We start from the raw sequence: 19,542 nt of genomic DNA, 5'->3' as shown, positions 1-19,542 counted from the left end.
ACATGTTAGAATGTGAGGCATATTAAACAGAGGGAACATGGAGAACAGTGGAGGAACATGTTAGAATGTGAGGCATATTAAACAGAGGGAACAAGTGGAGGAACATGTTAGAATGTGAGGCATATTAAACAGAGGGAACATGGAGAACAGTGGAGGAACATGTTAGAATGTGAGGCATATTAAACAGAGGGGAACAGTGGAGGAACATGTTAGAATGTGAGGCATATTAAACAGAGGGAACATGGAGAACAGTGGAGGAACATGTTAGAATGTGAGGCATATTAAACAGAGGGAACAGTGGAGGAACATGTTAGAATGTGAGGCATATTAAACAGAGGGAACAGTGGAGGAACATGTTAGAATGTGAGGCATATTAAACAGAGGGAACATGGAGAACAGTGGAGGAACATGTTAGAATGTGAGACATATTAAACAGAGGGAACAGTGGAGGAACATGTTAGAATGTGAGGCATATTAAACAGAGGGAACAGTGGAGGAACATGTTAGAATGTGAGGCATATTAAACAGAGGGAACATGGAGAACAGTGGAGGAACATGTTAGAATGTGAGGCATATTAAACAGAGGGAACAGTGGAGGAACATGTTAGAATGTGAGGCATATTAAACAGAGGGAACATGGAGAACAGTGGAGGAAAATGTTAGAATGTGAGGCATATTAAACAGAGGGAACAGTGGAGGAACATGTTAGAATGTGAGACATATTAAACAGAGGGAACAGTGGAGGAACATGTTAGAATGTGAGGCATATTAAACAGAGGGAACATGGAGAACAGTGGAGGAACATGTTTGAATGTGAGGCATATTAAACAGAGGGAACATGGAGAACAGTGGAGGAACATGTTAGAATGTGAGGCATATTAAACAGAGGGAACAGTGGAGGAACATGTTAGAATGTGAGGCATATTAAACAGAGGGAACATGGAGAACAGTGGAGGAACATGTTAGAATGTGAGGCATATTAAACAGAGGGAACATGGAGAACAGTGGAGGAACATGTTAGAATGTGAGGCATATTAAACAGAGGGAACATGGAGAACAGTGGAGGAACATGTTAGAATGTGAGGCATATTAAACAGAGGGAACAGTGGAGGAACATGTTAGAATGTGAGGCATATTAAACAGAGGGAACATGGAGAACAGTGGAGGAACATGTTAGAATGTGAGGCATATTAAACAGAGGGAACAGTGGAGGAACATGTTAGAATGTGAGGCATATTAAACAGAGGGAACATGGAGGAACATGTTAGAATGTGAGGCATATTAAACAGAGGGAACAGTGGAGGAACATGTTAGAATGTGAGGCATATTAAACAGAGGGAACATGGAGAACAGTGGAGGAACATGTTAGAATGTGAGGCATATTAAACAGAGGGAACATGGAGGAACATGTTAGAATGTGAGGCATATTAAACAGAGGGAACATGGAGGAACATGTTAGAATGTGAGGCATATTAAACAGAGGGAACAGTGGAGGAACATGTTAGAATGTGAGGCATATTAAACAGAGGGAACATGGAGAACAGTGGAGGAACATGTTAGAATGTGAGGCATATTAAACAGAGGGAACAGTGGAGGAACATGTTAGAATGTGAGGCATATTAAACAGAGGGAACATGGAGGAACATGTTAGAATGTGAGACATATTAAACAGAGGGAACAGTGGAGGAACATGTTAGAATGTGAGACATATTAAACAGAGGGAACAGTGGAGGAACATGTTAGAATGTGAGACATATTAAACAGAGGGAACAGTGGAGGAACATGTTAGAATGTGAGGCATATTAAACAGAGGGAACATGGAGAACAGTGGAGGAACATGTTAGAATGTGAGGCATATTAAACAGAGGGAACAGTGGAGGAACATGTTAGAATGTGAGGCATATTAAACAGAGGGAACATGGAGAACAGTGGAGGAACATGTTAGAATGTGAGGCATATTAAACAGAGGGAACATGGAGAACAGTGGAGGAACATGTTAGAATGTGAGGCATATTAAACAGAGGGAACATGGAGAACAGTGGAGGAACATGTTAGAATGTGAGACATATTAAACAGAGGGAACATGGAGAACAGTGGAGGAACATGTTAGAATGTGAGGCATATTAAACAGAGGGAACATGGAGAACAGTGGAGGAACATGTTAGAATGTGAGGCATATTAAACAGAGGGAACATGGAGAACAGTGGAGGAACATGTTAGAATGTGAGGCATATTAAACAGAGGGAACAGTGGAGGAACATGTTAGAATGTGAGGCATATTAAACAGAGGGAACAGTGGAGGAACATGTTAGAATGTGACTGAGGCACATACAGAAAATAGCAGTGAACAAAATGAAGAGCTGAAGAGAAAACGGTAGGGTGAATGAATGATATAGACAACTGTATGATGGTTACTGATAATTCCTGTCAACTTTGCAGAGAATTGCACATCTTTCATCTGTCTGTCTATAGTAGTAGTAGTAGTAGTAGTAGTAGTAGTAGTAGTAGTAGTAGTAGTAGTAGTAGTAGTAGTAGTACCAGCCTACTCACTACAAACCCTGCACCCTGAATTTTTGTAAACAATGAGCAGCGGTAGTCGCTAGTGTGTTAGCTGGGGTAGTCGTTAGTGTGTTAGCTGGGGTAGTCGTTAGTGTGTTAGCTGGGGTAGTTGTTAGTGTGTTAGCTGGGGTAGTCGTTAGTGTGTTAGCTGGGGTAGTCGTTAGTGTGTTAGCTGGGGTAGTCGTTAGTGTGTTAGCTGGGGTAGTCGTTAGTGTGTTAGCTGGGGTAGTCGTTGGTGTGTTAGCTGGGGTAGTCGTTGGTGTGTTAGCTGGGGTAGTCGTTGGTGTGTTAGCTGGGGTAGTCGTTGGTGTGTTAGCTGGGGTAGTCGTTGGTGTGTTAGCCTGTTGGGGATAGGGGGCAGTATTTGCACGGCTGGATAAAAAAACGTACCCGATTTAATCTGGTTACTACACCTGCCCAGTAACTAGAATATGCATATAATTATTGGCTTTGGATAGAAAACACCCTAAAGTTTCTAAAACTGTTTGAATGGTGTCTGTGAGTATAACAGAACTCCTATGGCAGGCCAAAACCTGAGAAGATTTCAAGCAGGAAGTGGCCTGTCTGAGAAGTAGTGTTTCATCTTGGCTCTTTTTATTGAAGACTCAGGATCTGTGCAATAACGTGACACTTCCTACGTCTTCCATAGGGTCTCAGAGCCCGGGAAAACGTTGAACGATATCGAGGCAGGCTCTGGCTGAAACACTTTATCGCTTTTGGCAAGTGGCCACTCAGAGTACTATGGGCTTAGGCGCGTGCCCGCTTCGACCCGAATGGTTTGTTTTCCTTTGTCTGTTTATCTAAACGCAGATTCCCGGTCGGAATATTATCGCTTTTTATGAGAAAAATGGCATAAAAATTGATTTTAAACAGCGGTTGACATGCTTCGAAATATTGTAATGGAATATTTAGAATTTTTTGGTCACGAATTGCGCCATGCTCGTCACCCTTATTTAGCCTTTAGGATAGTGTCTAGAACGCATCGAACAAAACGCCGCTGTTTGGATATAACGATGGATTATTTTGGACCAAACCAACATTTGTTATTGAAGTAGAAGTCCTGGGAGTGCATTCTGACGAAGACAACAAAGGTAAGAACATTTTTCTTATAGTAAATCTGACTTTGATGAGTGCTAAACCTGCTGGGTGTCTAAATATCTAGCCCTGTGATGCCGGGCTATCTACTGAGAATATTGCAAAATGTGCTTTCACCAAAAGCTATTTTAAAATCGGACATATCGAGTGCATAGAGGAGTTCTGTATCTATAATTCTTAAAATAATTGTTATGCTTTTTGTGAACGTTTATCGTGAGTAATTTAGTAAATTCACCGGCAGTGTTCGGTGGGAATGCTAGTCACATGCTAGTCACATGCAAATGTAAAAAGCTGGTTTTTGATATAAATATGAACTTGATTGAACAAAACATGCATGTATTGTATAACATAATGTCCTAAGATTGTCATCTGAGGAAGATCATCAAAGGTTAGTTCTACATTTAGCTGTGGTTTGGGTTTATGTGACATTATATGCTAGCTTGAAAAATGGGTGTCTGATTATTTCTGGCTGGGTAGTCTGCTGACATAATCTAATGTTTTGCTTTCGTTGTAAAGCCTTTTTGAAATCGGACAGTGTGGTTAGATTAACGAGAGTCTTGTCTTTAAAATGGTGTAAAATAGTCATATTTTTGAAAAATTGAAGTAATAGCATATCTAAGGATTTGAATAACGCGCCACAGGATTCAACTGGCTGTTGAGTAGGTGGGACGCAAGCGTCCCACCTAGCCCATAGAGGTTAGCTGGGGTAGTCGTTAGTGTGTTAGCTGGGGTAGTCGTTAGTGTGTTAGCTGGGGTAGTCGTTTGCTGGGGTAGTCGTTTGCGTGTTAGCTGGGGTAGTCGTTTGCTGGGGTAGTCGTTTGCGTGTTAGCTGGGGTAGTCGTTAGCTGGGCTAGTCGTCAGCGTGTGAGCTGGGCTAGTCGTCAGCGTGTGAGCTGGGCTAGTCGTCAGCGTGTGAGCTGGGCTAGCGTGTGAGCTGGGGTGGTCGTCAGCGTGTGAGCTGGGGTAGTCGTCAGCGTGTGAGCTGGGGTAGTCGTCAGCGTGTGAGCTGGGGTAGTCGTCAGCGTGTGAGCTGGGGTAGTCGTCAGCGTGTTAGCTGGGGTAGTCGTCAGCGTGTTAGCTGGGGTAGTCGTCAGCGTGTTAGCTGGGGTAGTCGTCAGCGTGTTAACTGGGGTAGTCGTCAGCGTGTTAACTGGGGTAGTCGTCAGCGTGTTAGCTGGGGTAGTCGTCAGCGTGTTAGCTGGGGTAGTCGTCAGCGTGTTAGCTGGGGTAGTCGTCAGCGTGTTAGCTGGGGTAGTCGTCAGCGTGTTAGCTGGGGTAGTCGTCAGCGTGTTAACTGGGGTAGTTGTAGTGTACTCACTTTGGTCCTCCACACTCCACAGCAGAGGCCTTGACGACAGGCAGCGTCTGGAAGCCCACCGGCTCCACACTGAGCGTGTTCCTCTCCACTGCCTCCAAGATGGCCGACCCCAGCTACAGGAGAGGTTAGAGGTCAGGTTGAAAGTGCTCTAAGGCAGGAAGCCCACCGTAAGTCCACAGCCTCCAAGATGAGGTCAGATGTTAGGGGTCAGGGTGAAAGTACAGTATATGTATAGACAGTACCGCTTCAGTTACTTCTAGTTTTATTCAACATTTCTAAATACTTCTTTCAGTAAGTGTCAGTTTTTCTCAACTCTCAGTACCTCTATTCTGCCACAAGAGGACAGTGTAACAGATCAGTCTATTCAGAGTACAGAATAGTGTTGCAGGGTATACCGAAACTTCTGTACTTTTTAGACTGTTCTGGGCTGCATTAGCTTCACAGTCCCCACTCATGCTGCACAGACACTGACACGCTTGAATAATGCCACACAGACCGTAATAAAATTGTTCATTACGGTTCGCAAAACAATGTCCATACAGGCCAGAAAACATTTACAATGCAGGACAATACCGGTAGCGTCCAGGTTTAAATGTAGGCTAACTTTCCTTACTAGACTACAGCTGAATTCACTACCCTAGTACTTTGTGATAACATCCAAGCCATAATGCAAAATACGCTGATTTCAAAGCTGATTGTCACCAAAAACGTTATTAATTGACTTAGTCTCCCTCGCAGCACCACAATCTAAATTCCCTCCTTTGCCTCCTGGTTTCCACAGCCACATTCTGCCTCACAAATTACACTCATTTATTAAAGAGACAGCGCTATAAAGAAGAGATTGCATTTTTCTATGCAAATGTTGTTAATCAGTACAATAAAATATGTTCTCTTAGCAGTTGCCAATAAGTCCTAAATGGAAGGGATTGTTTGTCATCTGTAGCCTCATGAAATCAGCCAAAACAAGCTGAATAACTCAATGAATACACACACTCCTATTGAATAATATGCATTCACCTGTATCGTAAATAGACCTAGGTTACGTCTTGATTTACCCAGTTAACCAATAGAGATGTACCATTCAAATAAATGATTAGCATTATGTTGTTATGGAGTCAGATTGGTAAAAGTCTAATTGATTGTATGATTGTATCATTTATTCATTACTACATACAAGGCTGTCCTCCGAAAAATGTTGACGTAAAACATTTCAAATGTAACGATATTGAACTCAAAAGCTGAGTTTACCTGTCTGGATCAAGTGCCATTCTGTAACTTTGGCTAATACACCTTTTCTTTGTGTGCTATAGTTTTGGTATCAAGTATTGTGATGCAATAGAGTATCGTGATAGTAAAGCTGGTATTGGGTTGAAAGTTCAAATGGTGGTATGGTGACAACACTAGTACAGAATACTAATGATAACACGAGAGGCAGCTGTTAGTTCTGGTGATAGAGGACACCATCATCTAATAGCAGACTCAGTTATAACAGCTCCAGTCAGACATTATACTGGCTCCCTGCCGGAATACACAGACTCAGTTATAACAGCTCCAGTCAGACATTATACTGGCTCCCTGCCGGAATACACAGACTCAGTTATAACAGCTCCAGTCAGACATTATACTGGCTCCCTGCCGGAATACACAGACTCAGTTATAACAGCTCCAGTCAGACATTATACTGGCTCCCTGCCGGAATACACAGACTCAGTTATAACAGCTCCAGTCAGACATTATACTGGCTCCCTGCCGGAATACACAGACTCAGTTATAACAGCTCCAGTCAGACATTATACTGGCTCCCTGCCGGAATACACAGACTCAGTTATAACAGCTCCAGTCAGACATTATACTGGCTCCCTGCCGGAATACACAGACTCAGTTATAACAGCTCCAGTCAGACATTATACTGGCTCCCTGCCGGAATACACAGACTCAGTTATAACAGCTCCAGTCAGACATTATACTGGCTCCCTGCCGGAATACACAGACTCAGTTATAACAGCTCCAGTCAGACATTATACTGGCTCCCTGCCGGAATACACAGACTCAGTTATAACAGCTCCAGTCAGACATTATACTGGCTCCCTGCCGGAATACACAGACTCAGTTATAACAGCTCCAGTCAGACATTATACTGGCTCCCTGCCGGAATACACAGACTCAGTTATAACAGCTCCAGTCAGACATTATACTGGCTCCCTGCCGGAATACACAGACTCAGTTATAACAGCTCCAGTCAGACATTATACTGGCTCCCTGCCGGAATACACAGACTCAGTTATAACAGCTCCAGTCAGACATTATACTGGCTCCCTGCCGGAATACACAGACTCAGTTATAACAGCTCCAGTCAGACATTATACTGGCTCCCTGCCGGAATACACAGACTCAGTTATAACAGCTCCAGTCAGACATTATACTGGCTCCCTGCCGGAATACACAGACTCAGTTATAACAGCTCCAGTCAGACATTATACTGGCTCCCTGCTGGAATACACATACTCAGTTATAACAGCTCCAGTCAGACATTATACTGGCTCCCTGCTGGAATACGGATACGACCACAGGTACAAAGGAGTGAAAGAAGTTCAGACTGGTGAGTCCATCCGGTCACTACGGAAGCCCAGAGGGTACTTGGTGAAACCAGACAAAACAGAGAGCACTTTGTAAAACAATGTTAACAGCTAGATTCATTTAGGATTTTGAATGAGTTTTCTTCATCATAGAGCTGATGACATGCAGGACACAGAATAGGCCTTTATGAACTATCATACATCCTTCACTGGGCATTACTGTGCCTCACTCCTGGAGGAGGTGTGGCGTGTGCCTCACTCCTGGAGGAGGTGTGGCGTGTGCCTCACTCCTGGAGGAGGTGTGGCGTGTGCCTCACTCCTGGAGGAGGTGTGGCGTGTGCCTCACTCCTGGAGGAGGTGTGGCGTGTGCCTCACTCCTGGAGGAGGTGTGGCGTGTGCCTCACTCCTGGAGGAGGTGTGGCGTGTGCCTCACTCCTGGAGGAGGTGTGGCGTGTGCCTCACTCCTGGAGGAGGTGTGGCGTGTGCCTCACTCCTGGAGGAGGTGTGGCGTGTGCCTCACTCCTGGAGGAGGTGTGGCGTGTGCCTCACTCCTGGAGGTGGTGTGGCGTGTGCCTCACTCCTGGAGGTGGTGTGGTGTGTGCCTCACTCCTGGAGGTGGTGTGGTGTGTGCCTCACTCCTGGAGGTGGTGTGGTGTGTGCCTCACTCCTGGAGGTGGTGTGGTGTGTACCTCACTCCTGGAGGTGGTGTGGTGTGTACCTCACTCCTGGAGGTGGTGTGGTGAGTGCCTCACTCCTGGAGGTGGTGTGGTGTGTGCCTCACTCCTGGAGGTGGTGTGGTGTGTACCTCACTCCTGGAGGTGGTGTGGTGTGTGCCTCACTCTAGGAGGTGGTGTGGTGTGTGCCTCACTCTAGGAGGTGGTGTGGTGTGTGCCTCACTCCTGGAGGTGGTGTGGTGTGTGCCTCACTCCTGGAGGTGGTGTGGTGTGTGCCTCACTCCTGGAGGTGGTGTGGTGTGTACCTCACTCCTGGAGGTGGTGTGGTGAGTGCCTCACTCCTGGAGGTGGTGTGGTGTGTGCCTCACTCCTGGAGGTGGTGTGGTGTGTACCTCACTCCTGGAGGTGGTGTGGTGTGTGCCTCACTCTAGGAGGTGGTGTGGTGTGTGCCTCACTCTAGGAGGTGGTGTGGTGTGTGCCTCACTCCTGGAGGTGGTGTGGTGTGTGCCTCACTCCTGGAGGTGGTGTGGTGTGTGCCTCACTCCTGGAGGTGGTGTGGTGTGTACCTCACTCCTGGAGGTGGTGTGGTGTGTACCTCACTCCTGGAGGTGGTGTGGTGAGTGCCTCACTCCTGGAGGTGGTGTGGTGTGTACCTCACTCCTGGAGGTGGTGTGGTGTGTGCCTCACTCTAGGAGGTGGTGTGGTGTGTACCTCACTCCTGGAGGAGGTGTGGCGTGTACCTCACTCTTGGAGAAGGTGAGACAGGGGTAGATGTCCTCGCTGTAGACTCTCTCCAAGAAGGAGCTGTTCCTCTCCAGACTGGGCTCCTCCTTCCACAACTTAAACTCACTAAACAGCAGACTGTCCAGCTGAAGAGGAGTAGGGGGTGGAGGAAGAGGAGTAGGGGTGGAGGAAGAGGAGTAGGGGGTGGAGGAAGAGGAGTAGGGGGTGGAGGAAGAGGAGTAGGGGGTGGATGAAGAGGAGTAGAGGGTGGAGGAAGAGGAATAGGGGGGTGGAGGAAGAGGAATAGGGGGTGGAGGAAGAGGAGTAGGGGTGCAGGAAGAAGAGTAGGGGGTGGAGGAAGAAGAGTAGGGGGTGGAGGAAGAAGAGTAGGGGGTGGAGGAAGAAGAGTAGGGGTGGAGGAAGAAGAGTAGGGGTGGAGGAAGAGGAGTAGGGGGTGGAGGAAGAGGAGTAGGGGGTGGAGGAAGAGGAGTAGGGGGTGGAGGAAGAGGAGTAGAGGAAGAGGAGTAGAGGGTGGAGGAAGAGGAATAGGGGGTGGAGGAAGAGGAATAGGGGGTGGAGGAAGAGGAGTAGGGGTGCAGGAAGAAGAGTAGGGGGTGGAGGAAGAAGAGTAGGGGGTGGAGGAAGAAGAGTAGGGGGTGGAGGAAGAGGAGTAGGGGTGGAGGAAGAGGAGTAGGGGGTGGAGGAAGAGGAGTAGGGGGTGGAGGAAGAGGAGTAGGGGTGGAGGAAGAAGAGTAGAGGGTGGAGGAAGAGGAGTAGGGGTGGAGGAAGAAGAGTAGGGGTGGAGGAAGAGGAGTAGGGGGTGGAGGAAGAGGAGTAGGGGGTGGAGGAAGAGGAGTAGGGGGTGGAGGAAGAGGAGTAGAGGGTGGAGGAAGAAGAGTAGGGGTGGAGGAAGAGGAGGAGGAGCAAAGTAGACACTTTAATGTCACACACATAGCTCAACAACATAACTTACACACACCAACAGACCACATCCAGATCCCCTCTTCAGCCTCCTCCAGGAAGATAGTTATGGATGATTCATTCCTGCTGCATTACAGTGCTCACAGCTCTCGGTTTCACTCCTATTCATGCATGATAACTACTAATAGTCCAGCTTCATGAGGGTCCCTGCAAACAGCGAGAGAGGAAGGGTGGGTGGGTGGGTGGATGGATGGAGAGACAGAGAGAGAGACAGACAGAGAGAGACAGACAGAGACAGAGACAGAGAGAGAAAGGGGAGAGAGAGAGCTAGAGAGAGGAAGGGGAGAGAGAGAGCTAGAGAGAGGAAGGGGAGAGAGAGAGCTAGAGAGAGGAAGGGGAGAGAGAGAGAGCTAGAGAGAGGAAGGGGAGAGAGAGAGCTAGAGAGAGGAAGGGGAGAGGGAGAGAGCTAGAGAGAGGAAGGGGAGAGGGAGAGAGCTAGAGAGAGGAAGGGGAGAGGGAGAGAGCTAGAGAGAGGAAGGGGAGAGGAAGGGGAGAGAGAGCGAGAGAGGAAGGGAGAGAGAGAGAGAGGAGGGGGAGAGAGAGAGAGAGAGGAAGGAGGAAATAGGTAGAATAATACCCCTAGCCCTCAGCAGCAGAGAGAAGATGAGGAGAGAGCAGTAAAGGAGAAGGCTGATGGATGTGATTTAACTCTGGGTAAGGTTTCACTGACCCACAGACATTACCGTATGAGAGAGAGTCAGGGAGGGAGGAAGGGAGGGAGCAGGGGAGAGACGGGGAGAGAAAGAGATATCGGGAGGGAGAGACAGAGACAGAGAGAGGGTCTGTGAGCTTTTTCAATGTACAGGTGTGGCTGAAATCTGGTGTCAACAGTAACAGGGGCAGACAGGGAAAGTGGCCAAAGAAACCATGACTAAAAAGCTCCTACAGTAGAAAAATCTATTCATGACATGCATTATTTCTGATGATATCACACTGGGCAGGTCTCAAACTTACTGTAACACTGTCACCTACAGTAGGAACACTGAGGTCATGGTCATTAACTGCTTTCGCCTCCACTGCATATTTTGAACCTGTATTTAACTAGGCAAGTCAGTTAAGAACAAATTGTTACTTACAATGACGGCCTACAGGGGAAAAGTGGGTTAACTGCCTTGTTCCGGGGCAGAAGGACAGATTTTAACTTGTCTGCTCGGGGATTCGAACCAGCAACCTTTGGGATCTATAGACCTACTCCATTTCCAAATAGGCAGTTTAACACAAAGAACACATGGTTCCTTACGGTTGACCTGGATATTCTATACCCAGCAACTAAACATACAGTAGTTCTGTCTGCAGAGGCATGTTTCTGTCATCTTTAACTCATACAGTGAGGGAAAAAGTATTTGATCCCCTGCTGATTTTGTACGTTTGCCCACTGACAAAGAAAGGATCAGTCTATAATTTTAATGGTAGGTTTATTTGAACAGTGAGAGACAGAATAACAACAAAAAAATCCAGAAAAACGCATGTCAAAAATGTTATAAATTGATTTGCATTTTAATGAGGGAAATATGTGTGTGTGTGTGTGTGTGTGTGTGTGTGTGTGTGTGTGTGTGTGTGTGTGTGTGTGTGTGTGTGTGTGTGTGTGTGTTTACGTCCGTGTGTGTTACCTCTCTGCAGTCTCGTATGATGGGCTGTGTGGCACTCAGGTCCTGCCCGCTGCCCAGCATGGCGCTGCTGGTACTCTTGTTGCGGCCGTGGCCCTTCTTGAAGGGGGCCTTGGAGCCCCCAGGAAGGTCGTGACAGGGGGAGGTGGGGGACGTGGACAGGACCAAGGTCTTCAGGGCAGACACCTCCGCCTGGAGCACATCAATCTGGGGGGGAACATCACACAAAAATAACCCATACAGATACAGGTCTATCTTCTGTCTCATCTCACACCGTTCTAACAGAGAGAGGAGTGGAACAGGTTTACACAGTCTCACACCGTTCTAACAGAGAGAGGAGTGGAACAGCTTTACACAGTCTCACACCGTTCTAACAGAGAGAGGAGTGGAACAGCTTTACACAGTCTCACACCGTTCTAACAGAGAGAGGAGTGGAACAGGTTTACACAGTCTCACACCGTTCTAACAGAGAGAGGAGTGGAACAGCTTTACACAGTCTCACACCGTTCTAACAGAGAGAGGTGTGGAACAGGTTTACACAGTCTCACCGTTCTAACAGAGAGAGGAGTGGAACAGGTTTACACAGTCTCACACCGTTCTAACAGAGAGAGGTGTGGAACAGGTTTACACAGTCTCACACCGTTCTAACAGAGAGAGGAGTGGAACAGGTTTACACAGTCTCACACCGTTCTAACAGAGAGAGGAGTGGAACAGCTTTACACAGTCTCACACCGTTCTAACAGAGAGAGGAGTGGAACAGCTTTACACAGTCTCACACCGTTCTAACAGAGAGAGGTGTGGAACAGCTTTACACAGTCTCACACCGTTCTAACAGAGAGAGGAGTGGAACAGGTTTACACAGTCTCACACCGTTCTAACAGAGAGAGGAGTGGAACAGCTTTACACAGTCTCACACCGTTCTAACAGAGAGAGGTGTGGAACAGCTTTACACAGTCTCACACCGTTCTAACAGAGAGAGGAGTGGAACAGCTTTACACAGTCTCACACCGTTCTAACAGAGAGAGGTGTGGAACAGCTTTACACAGTCTCACACCGTTCTAACAGAGAGAGGAGTGGAACAGCTTTACACAGTCTCACACCGTTCTAACAGAGAGAGGTGTGGAACAGCTTTACACAGTCTCACACCGTTCTAACAGAGAGAGGAGTGGAACAGGTTTACACAGTCTCACACCGTTCTAACAGAGAGAGGTGTGGAACAGCTTTACACAGTCTCACACCGTTCTAACAGAGAGAGGAGTGGAACAGGTTTACACAGTCTCACACCGTTCTAACAGAGAGAGGAGTGGAACAGGTTTACACAGTCTCACACCGTTCTAACAGAGAGAGGAGTGGAACAGCTTTACACAGTCTCACACCGTTCTAACAGAGAGAGGAGTGGAACAGCTTTACACAGTCTCACACCGTTCTAACAGAGAGAGGTGTGGAACAGCTTTACACAGTCTCACACCGTTCTAACAGAGAGAGGAGTGGAACAGCTTTACACAGTCTCACACCGTTCTAACAGAGAGAGGAGTGGAACAGCTTTACACAGTCTCACACCGTTCTAACAGAGAGAGGAGTGGAACAGCTTTACACAGTCTCACACCATCGTCTCACACTGTATCTCACGGTCCAGAAAACTATTCGTTTCGTGTTTTAAAATGTGCCTTACTCTATCAAGGTCGACTGATAGGGTACGATCTACAGGACTGTTACCGTCAGACTGATAGGGTACGATCTACAGGACCGTTACCGTCAGACTGATATATGATTTACAGGACTGTTACCGTCAGACTGATATATGATCTACAGGACTGTTACCGTCAGACTGATATATGATCTACAGGACTGTTACCGTCAGACTGATATACGATCTACAGGACTGTTACCGTCAGACTGATATATGATCTACAGGACTGTTACCGTCAGACTGATATATGATCTACAGGACTGTTACCGTCAGACTGATATATGATCTACAGGACTGTTACCGTCAGACTGATATATGATCTACAGGACTGTTACCGTCAGACTGATATATGATCTACAGGACTGTTACCGTCAGACTGATATATGATCTACAGGACTGTTACCGTCAGACTGATATATGACCTACAGGACTGTTACCGTCAGACTGATATATGATCTACAGGACTGTTACCGTCAGACTGATATATGATCTACAGGACCGTTACCGTCAGACTGATATATGATCTACAGGACTGTTACCGTCAGACTGATATATGATCTACAGGACTGTTACCATCAGACTGATATATGATCTACAGGACTGTTACCGTCAGACTGATATATGATCTACAGGACTGTTACCGTCAGACTGATATATGATCTACAGGACTGTTACCGTCAGACTGATATATGATCTACAGGACTGTTACCGTCAGACTGATATATGATCTACAGGACTGTTACCGTCAGACTGATATATGATCTACAGGACTGTTACCGTCAGACTGATATATGATCTACATTTTACATTTACATTTTAGTCATTTAGCAGACGCTCTTATCCAGAGCGACTTACAAATTGGTGCATTCACCTATAATATCCAGTGGAACAACCACTTTACAATAGTGCATCTAAATCTTTTAAGGGGGGGGTTAGAAGGATTACTTTATCCTATCCCAGGTATTCCTTGAAGAGGTGGGGTTTCAGGTGTCTCCGGAAGGTGGTGATTGACTCCGCTGTCCTGGCGTCGTGAGGGAGCTTGTTCCACCATTGGGGTGCCAGAGCAGCGAACAGTTTTGACTGGGCTGAGCGGGAACTGTGCTTCCTCAGAGGTAGGGAGGCGAGCAGGCCAGAGGTGGATGAACGGAGTGCCTACAGGACTGTTACCGTCAGACTGATATATGATCTACAGGACTGTTACCGTCAGACTGATATATGATCTACAGGACTGTTACCGTCAGACTGATATATGATCTACAGGACTGTTACCGTCAGACTGATATATGATCTACAGGACTGTTACCGTCAGACTGATATATGATCTACAGGACTGTTACTGCTATCACTCACAGAACTGATACAACCTGCTATTAAAGCAGCCAGACATGGTGCACTACAGTCAGTCAGTCCCTGTGGCTTCCATTAACAGCCAGCCGGGAGGCTGCAGTGGTGTGACTGATACAACCTGCTATTAAACCAGTCAGTCCCTGTGGCTTCCATTAACAGCCAGCCGGGAGGCTGCAGTGGTGTGACTGATACAACCTGCTATTAAACCAGTCAGTCCCTGTGGCTTCCATTAACAGCCAGCCGGGAGGCTGCAGTGGTGTGACTGATACAACCTGCTATTAAACCAGTCAGTCCCTGTGGCTTCCATTAACAGCGAGCCGGGAGGCTGCAGTGGTGTGACTGATACCTTTAGTGAAGAGGCAGCACACATAAATCAGCCAGCACTCCATCTCTTCACACACACACACACACACACACACACACACACACACACACACACACACACACACACACACACACACACACACACACACACACACACACACACACACACACACACACACACACACACACACACAGTCATTAGAAGACTATCTGATGGGCCAGCCACTCCATCTCCATGAGGGTAACAGTCTGGTAGACACAGTAGTATAGAACACGGTGGTGAACAGTTCAGTCCTCACCTTGTTCAGAGCTTCCTTCAGCTGCTTCTCAGCCGTCGACTGTTTGATGTTGGCCTCACGCACCATCTTGTGAGCTTCCTGTAAGAAGGCACGAGACGTTAGACCCACAATGCATCTCTCATCACCCTGACCTCTAACCCCTACCGACTCTTCACACAATACAACACACAAAACAGAGAGCCCAACAACCAAACACAAGCCAAGACAACCTGAGTCAGAGTTACAGCTGGCACCAAACACCCAGAGAAAAGCAGGTTAGTATCTTTACAAACTAACATGAGTTTTGAAAACAGGAGAGAGGAGAGACAGAGGAGACAGAGAGAGGAGGGAAACTGTTAATCTAGCTACGTAAGAGAAGGGAGGAGAGAAGCCAAAACACTTTGATCACAAGGAGGGCAATCTTAGTGTTTCTGCGGGGATGAATTAGCCGGTCGGACCAACCTCAAACAGGCTAGCAGTGAGCTCCTCCAGTTCCTGGCCCAGTTGGTCCCTGACTTTAGAAAGCCTTTCACACTCCTCGTCTTTTAACTTAAGATCCTTAAGAAATGAAAAACCAAAAATGAAAAAAACTTAAAAAAAACGTGATGAATAAATGAATGTAAATATAAATGACGTGGTAATAATAATGACAAAGGAAAATCAAATGTGGTTTATTTTAGCAGCCGAAATAAGATGAAACAAATCAAAAATGTGAAGTGTAGCGTGACTTAGTGTGTGTGAATGTTGTAGGTGTGTGTAGACTTTACACAGGCATGTACTGTAAACACACACAGTTCAGTTGACAGCAGGCCAAGTTTCCATAGCTGAAATCAAAATGTTTATATTACCCTAATAATATATTACCCTGTACAGTAAATGTATTTCAGAGCAATAAAATACTTGGTTAGTTCCTGGAAGGGATCTTTAACAGTGTGTGGCCCTTATTGTTCTATACTAGTTCCTGGAAGGGATCTTTAACAGCGTGTGGCCCTTATTGTTCTATACTAGTTCCTGGAAGGGGTCTCTAACAGTGTGTGGCCCTTATTGTTCTATACTAGTTCCTGGAAGGGATCTTTAACAGTGTGTGGCCCTTATTGTTCTATACTAGTTCCTGGAAGGGATCTTTAACAGTGTGGGGCCCTTATTGTTCTATACTAGTTCCTGGAAGGGATCTTTAACAGTGTGTGGCCCTTATTGTTCTATACTAGTTCCTGGAAGGGATCTTTAACAGTGTGTGGCCCTTATTGTTCTATACTAGTTCCTGGAAGGAACATGGACATCCACTGTAAGCTGTATAAACTGGGTGTTGTCCATGCCATATAATACAATAGAAACATTTGTGTCCACTAGACGAGATGGTTCTTGTCGGTAAATATAGTGAGGCTACACCCACCAACCCCCACCCACATGCTGATGCAGTAACTGTTGTTCACACAGAAACTGTATGTTTAGAGCTACAGCCCCACAGGGGGTGCAAGCGTGCACACACACACACACACGGTTTACTAGTCCTCTCCTCTGGCAAGGTGAAACCTCTTGACACATTGTTTTGTTAACAAACCCAGTTGTTAAATAACTTTCCAGGGCCTGACCAAATACAACAGGACAGATACTAGTGGTATTCTACACCGTGGTAAACAACAGGACAGATACTAGTGGTAAACAACAGGACAGATACTAGTGGTATTCTACACCATGGTAAACAACAGGACAGATACTAGTGGTAAACAACAGGACAGATACTAGTGGTAAACAACAGGACAGATACTAGTGGTATTCTACACCATGGTAAACAACAGGACAGATACTAGTGGTAAACAACAGGACAGATACTAGTGGTATTCTACACCATGGTAAACAACAGGACAGATACTAGTGGTATTCTACACCATGGTAAACAACAGGACAGATACTAGTGGTATTCTCCACCGTGGTAAACAACAGGACAGATACTAGTGGTATTCTACACCGTGGTAAACAACAGGACAGATACTAGTGGTATTCTACACCGTGGTAAACAACAGGACAGATACTAGTGGTAAACAACAGGACAGATACTAGTGGTAAACAACAGGACAGACACTAGTGGTAAACAACAGGACAGATACTAGTGGTATTCTACACCGTGGTAAACAACAGGACAGACACTAGTGGTATTCTACACCATGGTAAACAACAGGACAGACACTAGTGGTATTCTACACCATGGTAAACAACAGGACAGATACTAGTGGTATTCTACACCATGGTAAACAACAGGACAGATACTAGTGGTATTCTACACCATGGTAAACAACAGGACAGACACTAGTGGTAAACAACAGGACAGATACTAGTGGTATTCTACACCATGGTAAACAACAGGACAGATACTAGTGGTAAACAACAGGACAGATACTAGTGGTATTCTACACCATGGTAAACAACAGGACAGATACTAGTGGTAAACAACAGGACAGACACTAGTGGTAAACAACAGGACAGACACTAGTGGTAAACAACAGGACAGATACTAGTGGTATTCTACACCATGGTAAACAACAGGACAGATACTAGTGGTAAACAACAGGACAGACACTAGTGGTAAACAACAGGACAGACACTAGTGGTAAACAACAGGACAGACACTAGTGGTAAACAACAGGACAGATACTAGTGGTATTCTACACCATGGTAAACAACAGGACAGATACTAGTGGTAAACAACAGGACAGACACTAGTGGTAAACAACAGGACAGACACTAGTGGTAAACAACAGGACAGATACTAGTGGTAAACAACAGGACAGACACTAGTGGTATTCTACACCGTGGTAAACAACAGGACAGATACTAGTGGTAAACAACAGGACAGATACTAGTGGTATTCTACACCATGGTAAACAACAGGAGAGACACTAGTGGTAAACAACAGGACAGATACTAGTGGTAAACAACAGGACAGATACTAGTGGTAAACAACAGGACAGATACTAGTGGTAAACAACAGGACAGATACTAGTGGTAAACAACAGGACAGATACTAGTGGTATTCTACAACATGGTAAACAACAGGACAGATACTAGTGGTATTCTCCACCATGGTAAACAACAGGACAGATACTAGTGGTAAACAACAGGACAGATACTAGTGGTATTCTACACCATGGTAAACAACAGGACAGATACTAGTGGTAAACAACAGGACAGATACTAGTGGTAAACAACAGGACAGATACTAGTGGTATTCTACAACATGGTAAACAACAGGACAGATACTAGTGGTATTCTCCACCATGGTAAACAACAGGACAGATACTAGTGGTAAACAACAGGACAGATACTAGTGGTATTCTACACCATGGTAAACAACAGGAGAGACACTAGTGGTAAACAACAGGACAGATACTAGTGGTAAACAACAGGACAGATACTAGTGGTAAACAACAGGACAGATACTAGTGGTAAACAACAGGACAGATACTAGTGGTATTCTCCACCATGGTAAACAACAGGACAGATACTAGTGGTATTCTCCACCATGGTAAACAACAGGACAGATACTAGTGGTAAACAACAGGACAGATACTAGTGGTATTCTACACCATGGTAAACAACAGGACAGATACTAGTGGTAAACAACAGGACAGATACTAGTGGTATTCTACACCATGGTAAACAACAGGACAGATACTAGTGGTAAACAACAGGACAGATACTAGTGGTAAACAACAGGACAGATACTAGTGGTATTCTACACCATGGTAAACAACAGGACAGATACTAGTGGTATTCTACACCATGGTAAACAACAGGACAGATACTAGTGGTATTCTACACCATGGTAAACAACAGGACAGACACTAGTGGTATACTACACCAGACTAGTGGTAAACAACAGGACAGATACTAGTGGTATTCTACACCATGGTAAACAACAGGACAGATACTAGTGGTATTCTACACCATGGTAAACAACAGGACAGATACTAGTGGTATTCTACACCATGGTAAACAACAGGACAGATACTAGTGGTATTCTACACCATGGTAAACAACAGGACAGATACTAGTGGTAAACAACAGGACAGATACTAGTGGTATTCTACACCATGGTAAACAACAGGACAGATACTAGTGGTAAACAACAGGACAGATACTAGTGGTAAACAACAGGACAGATACTAGTGGTAAACAACAGGACAGATACTAGTGGTATTCTACACCATGGTAAACAACAGGACAGATACTAGTGGTATTCTACACCATGGTAAACAACAGGACAGATACTAGTGGTAAACAACAGGACAGATACTAGTGGTAAACAACAGGACAGATACTACGTGGTAAACAACAGGACAGACACTAGTGGTAAACAACAGGACAGACAC

The 19,542-nt window shown here is 45.8% G+C and overlaps 1 protein-coding gene across 1 annotated transcript; it reads right to left on the bottom strand.

The window, feature by feature from the left end:
- Positions 1-4,167: 4,167 nt before the first annotated feature.
- LOC123740014 (rab-3A-interacting protein-like) lies at positions 4,168-15,932 on the bottom strand. Its single transcript, XM_045713946.1, has 5 exons — positions 15,635-15,932; positions 15,194-15,271; positions 11,537-11,740; positions 8,963-9,091; positions 4,168-5,085 (listed from the first exon to the last, which is right to left on the bottom strand). The coding sequence occupies exons 2-5, from the start codon at positions 15,257-15,259 to the stop codon at positions 4,969-4,971; spliced, it is 516 nt and encodes a 171-aa protein (XP_045569902.1). The 5' UTR covers positions 15,260-15,271; positions 15,635-15,932; the 3' UTR covers positions 4,168-4,968.
- Between the last annotated feature and the right edge of the window lie 3,610 nt (positions 15,933-19,542).

The sequence above is a fragment of the Salmo salar genome, unplaced genomic scaffold (assembly GCF_905237065.1).
Source record: "Salmo salar unplaced genomic scaffold, Ssal_v3.1, whole genome shotgun sequence".
In the NCBI taxonomy this organism is placed as follows: Eukaryota; Metazoa; Chordata; class Actinopteri; order Salmoniformes; family Salmonidae; genus Salmo; species Salmo salar.
Note: the sequence above shows the minus strand (reverse complement) of the source record. Positions and strands in the feature narration are given on the sequence as shown.

Coding starts and splice junctions, on each gene's coding strand:
- LOC123740014 (XM_045713946.1), bottom strand. CDS start 15,259: ATGGTGCGTGAGGCCAACATCAAACAGTCGACGGCTGAGAAGCAGCTG. Junction 11,741..15,193: donor TGAAGGAAGCTCTGAACAAG/GTGAGGACTGAA, acceptor GTTCCCCCCCAG/ATTGATGTGCTCCAGGCGGA. Junction 5,086..8,962: donor TCACCTTCTCCAAGAGTGAG/GTACACGCCACA, acceptor CCTCTCCTGTAG/CTGGGGTCGGCCATCTTGGA.